This window comes from Caenorhabditis briggsae, assembly GCF_000004555.2.
Source record: "Caenorhabditis briggsae complete genome, chrV, whole genome shotgun sequence".
Classification (NCBI taxonomy): Eukaryota; Metazoa; Nematoda; class Chromadorea; order Rhabditida; family Rhabditidae; genus Caenorhabditis; species Caenorhabditis briggsae.
Window position 1 is genome coordinate 3,894,608 of NC_013488.2, and position 8,064 is coordinate 3,902,671.

At 39.3% G+C, this 8,064-nt stretch overlaps 3 protein-coding genes and 1 non-coding gene across 4 annotated transcripts in view; 3 read left to right on the top strand and 1 right to left on the bottom strand.

The window, feature by feature from the left end:
• The window catches only part of CBG01436, a gene marked incomplete at both ends in the record, with an annotated part of 7,693 nt that extends 6,402 nt beyond the window's left edge, over nucleotides 1-1,291 (top strand). Inside the window, 2 exons of the mRNA XM_002636133.2 lie at nucleotides 885-1,001; nucleotides 1,176-1,291. Of these exons, the coding sequence (XP_002636179.2) occupies nucleotides 885-1,001; nucleotides 1,176-1,291 (233 nt within the window). The remainder of the gene's footprint in view (nucleotides 1-884; nucleotides 1,002-1,175) is intronic.
• A 363-nt stretch (nucleotides 1,292-1,654) lies between these two features.
• On the top strand, nucleotides 1,655-4,243 carry CBG01435 (the record flags this gene model as incomplete). The annotated part of the gene is made up of 4 exons (XM_045236864.1): nucleotides 1,655-1,672; nucleotides 1,831-1,918; nucleotides 2,848-3,381; nucleotides 4,074-4,243. The coding sequence occupies 4 exons, from the start codon at nucleotides 1,655-1,657 to the stop codon at nucleotides 4,241-4,243; spliced, it is 810 nt and encodes a 269-aa protein (XP_045091836.1).
• A 459-nt stretch (nucleotides 4,244-4,702) lies between these two features.
• On the bottom strand, nucleotides 4,703-4,773 carry CBG28784. Its single transcript has one exon. It is a non-coding gene (tRNA).
• Nucleotides 4,774-5,459: 686 nt separating this feature from the next.
• The window catches only part of CBG01434, a gene marked incomplete at both ends in the record, with an annotated part of 4,633 nt that continues 2,028 nt past the window's right edge, over nucleotides 5,460-8,064 (top strand). The window contains 3 exons of the mRNA XM_045236865.1: nucleotides 5,460-5,631; nucleotides 5,680-5,858; nucleotides 6,884-7,093. Coding sequence (XP_045091835.1) covers nucleotides 5,460-5,631; nucleotides 5,680-5,858; nucleotides 6,884-7,093 — 561 coding nt within the window. The remainder of the gene's footprint in view (nucleotides 5,632-5,679; nucleotides 5,859-6,883; nucleotides 7,094-8,064) is intronic.

Here is an 8,064-nt window from a genome sequence, read left to right on the forward strand (position 1 = left end):
CACTTTGGCGAGATCCTCGTGACGGAAGACGTTACGACTGCATGTGTCCTTGCGGGCATCCTTGACGACAGCGATGCGTTTGGCTGGAAATTCGAATTTTATATCTGGGAGTAGCGTGGCCTAACTTTTTCGAAGTATGATTTTTCTAGGCCACCATGTTAAAATGGCCTGGAAAACCCACCAGGTGAATTTTAGGCATTTTTAGGTCACACACTTTGGTGGCCTAGAAAACATAATGTTAGGCCACCATGTCTAATGCCCCCAAAATAACCTAAAATGTATGTGATGCGTTTTCTAGGTCAATTATCATTGAGGCCTAACTTTCGTAAGACGAGTTTTCTAGGCCACCATGTTAGAATGGCCTATAAAACACATCAGATGCATTTTAGGTTATTTTAAGGTTATTTTAACATGGCGGCCTAGAAAATTCAACTTGCAAAAGTTAGGCCACTATGGTAAATGACTTAGAAAAGTCTCAAAATATATCTTGTGTGTTTTCTGGGTCATTTTCCCATGATGGCTTAACTTTTGCAACTTGAGTTTTCTAGGCCACCATGTTAAAATAACCTTAAAATAACCTAAAATGCATCTGATGTGTTTTATAGGCCATTCTAACATGGTGGCCTAGAAAACTCGTCTTACGAAAGTTAGGCCTCAATGATAATTGACCTAGAAAACGCATCACATACATTTTAGGTTATTTTGGGGGCATTAGACATGGTGGCCTAACATTATGTTTTCTAGGCCACCAAAGTGTGTGACCTAAAAATGCCTAAAATTCACCTGGTGGGTTTTCCAGGCCATTTTAACATGGTGGCCTAGAAAAATCATACTTCGAAAAAGTTAGGCCACGCTACTCCCAGATATAAAATTCGAATTTCCAGCCAAACGCATCGCTGTCGTCAAGGATGCCCGCAAGGACACATGCAGTCGTAACGTCTTCCGTCACGAGGATCTCGCCAAAGTGGTCCAACTCGGCAAGAATAAGCAGCACTTCATTTGTAAGTAGTAATCGCGCTCTATTGACAATTTCAAAAAAATTCTGAGAATTCCAAAATTTGTGAAAAATCTGAGAATTTTGAAAATTCCAAAAAAAATCCTAAAAATTCGAGTTTTCCAAAAGTTCTCATTGGAGCGAATTTGCTTATTTTCCTCAATTTTTCCAAAATTTCCAGTCAGCGTCGAGTCGACTGGAGCCCTGAAATCTGCTGAACTCGTTGTGGAGGCGTGCAAAGTGATGGAAACCAAGTGTCGATCGTTGCGCAAGCAGATTGAAGCTCTTCTGGGATGAGCAATCGGTTTTTTATTCGATTTTTTGTTGAAAAATTTTCGAAAATCCCATTATTTGTTACCCAAATTTACTCATTTTCCTCCTCTTTTTTGTTATCTCATTGTTATGTTTTTTTTTTTTTTTTTGATGATTTTTTGTGTCTCAAATGAATTTTTTCTGATTTTTTGACCCAATTTTTCGAATTCCTTGCTATAATTTTAGTGGTAGTCTCTCCAATTTTATGTTTTTTCCGCCTAATTTTTGCATTTTTCAGATTTTTGAAATTTCCAAAAATTAGCTATTTTTCAGATTTCTATGTGATTAGAATTTTTTTTAAAACCATAAAAAGGCGGCAGGATGGGATTCCCAATGATTCAAGTGTTTATGATCGCCGCGCGGCAGGTAAACATGCAAAAATTTGAAAAATAAAAATTTTTTTTTTGGAAAATATGAAAAAAAAATCAATTTTTCAGACGATTTTTCAAAGAATTTCCGAATTTTGACTTTTCAAATTGTTCGAATATCCCGCCAAAAAAAACCTCCAAAAATGCAAATTCTAGGTCTCGAAACCTATTGCCGACGCGGTGCTACGATATGGAAAAGATCATCCGGTGTTTCGGAATAAGCTGTTGATTCCGATTGGAAGAGGTGGGGGATTTTTGAAAAATTCTTTAAAATGCTCCTAAATGTCGTTAAAATGGTATAAAAAATTAAAAATTTTCGAAAATAGTCCAAAAATGATTTGAAAATGGTCTAATCGTCCAAATTGACTTGTACCGAAAAATGGTCGAAAACAGTCCAAAAATAGTTCAAAAATAGTTCAAAAATGGTCAGAAATGGCCTATAATGATCAGAAATAGCCTAACAATGGTCCAAAATAAACTAATTATAGTCTAAAAATGACCCTAAATAGGCCAAAAAATGGTCTAAAGTTGGTACAAATATACCTAACAATTGTCCAAAATAACTTAAAAATTGATAAAAGTAACCTGATCAAGATCCAAAACATCCTCAAAACGATCCAAAATGGTCCAAAATAGTCCAAAAAATAAACCAAAATAGTCCAAAAAAATGGTCAGAAATTGCCTAAAAATGGTCCAAAATGTTTTTAAAACGATCCAAAATGTTCTTAAAATGACCCAAAATAGTCCGAAGACGACCTAAAAATAGTCAAAAATCGACAAAAATGGCCTAACAATTTGGCTAAATAATGGCTTGAAAATGGTTCAAAGTAACCTGAAAATGATCCGAAACATCCCAAAAACGATCCAAAATGCTCCTAAAATTGTCTAAAATAGTCGAAAAAAAACCTTAAATTGTCCCAAAATTGTCCAAAGTAACTTAAAATGGTCCGAAATGGCCTAAAATAATATTTTTAAAAAATCTAAAATGGGCAAAAATTGCCTAAACATAATCAAAATTTGATCTGAAAATAGTCTATAATGTCTTGAAAATGGTCAAAAAATGGTCCGAAAATGACCAAAAATAGTTTGAAATGGCCAGATAATGATCAGAAATTATCGAAATTTGCCTAAAAATGGTTGAAAATCAAATTCTAACAGTTTTTCTCTTTCCAGGCCTGGTCCGATTCACATCCCGAATGCGTATGAAACGTCTGGGGCTCGGCGAGCCCATCACCCACGCGCCGGTCTCCGAAGCGGCGGCACTGGAACAAGCATCCGACTTCGTTCAGCAGCTAGTTCTATTCTCCTACTCAGTCGGCGTCTTTGCCAGCTATTACTTCTACACGAAGCTAACGACGCCAGAATCGCTGAAAATCGAGGAGTACAACGATTTTAAGGAGCAACAGGAGCGTGCGATAAAGGAGCTTCGACTGCAAATTGAGTCGTTGGAGCAGAGATTAGCTGCTCAGCAGAAGCGGAATTTCTTCTCACAGTTGGGATTCTCCAAAGATGAGGAGCCGCCAAAGGGACCTTCTGGAGGATCTAACGCTACTTCTGGAGCCCCCAATGGACCTTCTGAATCCTCTAAGGAAGCTTCTGGAGCTTCTGAATCCTCCAAGCCTTCAAAACCATCGGAATCCCTGAAAGAGCGCTTCCAACGCATCTCCTCGCTGCCCATCGACGCCGCCGCCTCACTGATTCTCGATGGTACGTTCGTTGATGACGATGCATAGAGGGACAAGTACAGTAACCCCTTCCTCCACCCTGCACATCTAAATATACTGTCTCTCTCTCTCTCTGTGTATGTATCTCTTTCCACTCATTTGCTCCCGGTTGTATGTGTCTGTGTGCTTTTTGTGTTTGTGTGCATTAATTTTTTTTTGTGCTTTTCGCCATTTTTGTATTTTTATTCAAGCTAGATATTTTTAGATATTTTTCGTAGTAAAATTTCGATATTTTTAGGCTGTTTTTTTCTCGAAAAATTCGCTTTTTTTGCCTTAATAGACGCTAAAAACTTCACTGATAACTCGAAATTCGAACTTCAAGCGTTTTGTTCAGTGGAGCGCGCTTGTACGGAGTCAAACGTTGAAATCGAATTTCCAGCATATTTTTGTTATTTTCCGGTTTTTTCAGGCTAAAACACTCATTTGAAGTGCCAAAAAAAGAAAAACTTGCAGCAATTTTTCTCAAAAAAATCGATTTTTCAAAAAAAAAGAAAAAGTTCGAAAAATTGGTAAAAATCGATTTTTCGACCTAAAAATTTCAAATTTTCAAAATTTCGGCTTCGTGCAAGCGCGCTCCACTGAACAAACTGCGAATCACCCAACTAATCTCTCGTTGCACGTTGCCTGCCTACTATTTTTCTTCTGAAAACCCTGTCCCTCATTTTTTCCATTCAGATGAAGAATACCTAATCGTGCGTCGTGACACTTCCGTCGGCATCGAGCTCTCCGTGAATTTCGCCGCCCGCGGTGAACGTCTTCGCTACCGTATCCCGTCTTCGAAACTTCGAGAATCGCTGGCGCAGTTGGCGTTGAAGGAGGCGGCGTGCCACGTCATCGGAAGCTGATAGTCGTTTTTTTTTTCACTTTTTTCGTCTAACGGTTTTTTTTTCGAAAATTTTCATGTCAGTTTGTTTAGAGCTTCTAGTCATGTCATTGATCTTTTTCTCTCTGCGTCTCCTTCTTTTCCCTTGTCTCTCTCTCCTTTTGTCGATCGTCCTGGAAATTTGAATTTTTAAAAAATTTCTGAAATTTTTCACTTCAGGACGACGACGACGTGAGGAGCGGAGCTGAATTCGAGAAAGACCCTTTTGTATATAATTTCTATTTTTGCTCACTTTTTTTTGGCATTTTTGTCCCCTTTTCTCAAAACGATATCCATTTTTTGTGCAACACAACAAGAAGAATAAAATAGGTTTAAATTTTCAAAAGAAGAGTTGTATTCAGAAGAGAAGACGTCACATTCTTGCACCTTTTTGACACTTTCTTATTCAATTCTTGTTGCAAAAAGAGGAACAAAAAAGTATTGCATCGACCGGGAATCGAACCCGGGCCGCCCGCGTGGCAGGCGAGCATTCTACCACTGAACCACCGATGCGACCACAGGTAAAGGGGGACTGCCGAAAAACTGCTGAATGACAGCTGAAGAGGCGCAAACTGGCGAATGACTGCTAGTTGGCAGTCGAAGGAAAACTGACGGGCCGTTGACGGACAGTCGGAACCCGTTGGAAAACTGAATTGCAGGTTTTGATTGGAAATCGTTTAGAAAACAATTTTCCATACTCCCACTAAATTATAGAATAATGACAGAAGCTAATTTTGCTCATATCAGACCACCTCTAAAAATAGGTTGTTGAACGACTGCTAATTGACAGTCGAAGAGGCGCTGACTGGTCAATGACTGGTGGTTGGCGGGTCAAATTTGTGTAGAAGGGAAAATTTGAGTGAAAAAGAATCTTTCTCTTTAAACATCATAAAAGTCATAGAAGGATTTGGAAATCTAAAAAATGTGTTATTACAAGCATTTCTACGAAAGTTAGAATCTGAGGCGCGGTTGGTGAAAAACGGCCAAACGACAGACGAAGAGGAGCTGACTGGGCAGCTGGATGAAAAAAAATCTGTAAAGGTCGGTGTCCTAATTAAGATGGAGAAAGGGTAGGGCATCGAGGCCAATGACGTGGCACCCGGTTGGGAATCCTGTCAGCTGCAAACCGGCAAACCGGCATACCATTTTTTTGTCTATTATTTTCATAATATTTTGTTTTCTAGTTTTAACTGAAAGTAATGCCGCGCACACCATTTCGGTTGTTTTCTCCTATTCAATTTGGCCCAGGGCCACAAGATGAAGAAAGCGAAGAGACATCGAGCCCAGACATCACTAGAGAATCTGAGGATACTCTTGAAGATCCATACACCATAGATGACATAGACTACGACGATGATGAATCAGGTTCAGGTATCATAGTCCATTATCTAAAAAGAAAAAAAATATGATAGTTTTCAGATCTGTCCAGCACTCTGAAATCGGTTTCTGACGAGGTTTTAGTTTTTGTAGCTGGCGCATGTCTCGAAAGAATGTCAGATTCTGGATTTGGTAGAATGCTCTCTTCTCAAGATGAGGGGTTTCGCAAACAAGCATGGAAGCTATGGAAAAATGATCTGACAACATTCAGCATTCATGAAGTATGCAATGGCTGTGGAAAGGATTGATTGATATCGTGAAGCAGCACTTGGAAAGTGTTTTGAGTATTCGAGAACGTTTACGAGATGGCACCGAAAAAACACACAATCTATTAGGATCTTATATTGGAAGACTTTGGAAGTCGGAATATGGGAACCGGCTGAAACTTTCTCTCCTTGGTTCCGTTGACGGTGTAAATCTGAATGGAAACACGTGGTGCTTCAATTTTCAAATAAAATCCAGAATTAGAAAGATTCTAGATCGAAATTGTGGTCTGTAACTATGTTACTGGTAGATCTACCAACAGCGGAAGCACAAAGAGCCAAAAACATAGTTCTACATGGAATTGCAGAAGGTGCAACAAATCCTTCGACTTCATTTTGGAACACCGTCATAAACTGGATATATATTGATCTAGAACGATCGATCGAAGTAAATGGGTTCCATGTTCAAGTTGGAATCTGTTCTTGGGTGGCAGATCATCCTGTAGGTCTAATTTTCATGCACTTCCATTTCAAAGTGTTCTTCAGGCCAAGCGTGCGCTTTTTGGAATGAAAGGATGTAACTCAGAAGGCAGCTGTTTTTTTGGAATGTGTACGGGAACACATCACAAAACAAAATCTGAGGACAGGTGAGTAGCCAGAGCAGACAGCCTGACAGGACGAGGACGCAGCAAATGGCAGACATGGATTTGAAAGAACCATCCCGCGAGTTGTTAATTATTGTTATCCATATGACACTGTAATTGATATTCTTCACAATGCTTCTGGTGGAAAATTTTCTCTTGTCCTCAATGGTATCCATCATCAACCAAGAACAATAATTAGTTAAAAAATTCAGAAACTTTGCCACCCTCTCCGAACATCGAGCGCAAATCCGATCTCTTCCAGAACAATCATAATCTTCATTCCAATTTGTGCAAGTCCGTGGAACTTCCAAAAGAATTTGATATTCGAAATATCACAAATTGCTCAGAGATAATTACGGTATTATATGATGAAAAACTGGTATCCAGCCACATTTTCAGTTTTTCCGCACCTCGTTTGGTTTGTCTGCTCTTGTCAACCCAAGTCTTAAAGATGAAGCGAGAATGGTTATCTGCTCACTGATGCTTCTCACAAACTCTTTTTACACTAATGTGCCGGTTACCAACACGAGATTCTACAAGCATCTCTGTGATTCGGCAAGATGGGGTTTGGAACAAGCATCACATCATTATCTAGCCACCAAAGCTCATGTATGTGCTACTCCTAGAAATACATCAAATTGACTTGCCTTTAGGAACTCCTTTCACACCTTCCTGAAGTAGTTGACAAATTCGGGAATATTGCTTGTCTCTCTACTTTCTGTTATGAGCACTTTTATAAATTTGCACTGAAAGGGTTTAGCCCTCAGAAAACCAAGGGATTCACAGAATCGGCTATATCCAGGCAAGTCAACAATGAGAATATATAGAGTCCACTGCTTATTTCAGGCTGCTACTTCATTCTGGTATTAGTCGAGAAATTCAACAACGAGCTACAAACTCGCCATCTTCCTCTACCAATGAATTTTTGCGTTTCACCCCATCACTGAAACTCTCGGGCGACTGGAATCTGTATACCGGGAAGGATCGGTTTCGAACCAAATTTTTTTTGCTGTGAATAATGATGGAGTCCATTGTTGCTACAAATTCATATATGTTGCTGTACATGGGGTTGATGTCTACATTTATGCTGAAAAGATTCGCTCAATATGTGGAGTAGAGCAGTTCAAGCTGTTGAAGCAAGTTGTTGATAACTTGCCAAGACCATTCAACACCTTTGGAGAAACACTACTGAACCAGTTCAAGAGATACAGAGGGATCGTTCACGGAAAGCCTAGCGGCGAACGAGAAGTTGTTTCATTTGATAGCATCAGAGGCGTTGGTGCTTATATCCCAGACGGTTCATACGGATATTATCTGCAGCTGAATGGAGCTTGCGTGTATCATTAAATTTAAAGGGGGACTCCGACCAAAAATTTTTATTGCATTAAAATGTTTGAACAATTGTCTATTTTCCTAATATTATAGCGAAAAAATTCGAAAAAAATCCGAAATCCCCGAAAAATGCCGTTAAAAGCGAAAAATTTTCAAAAAAAAAGTTGCTAGGAGGGACGAGGATTTGAATTCCCGCGTAGTGAGAAACCTAGGCCACAGCGCCTGACAACCGTTTTTCAAGTGGCCGA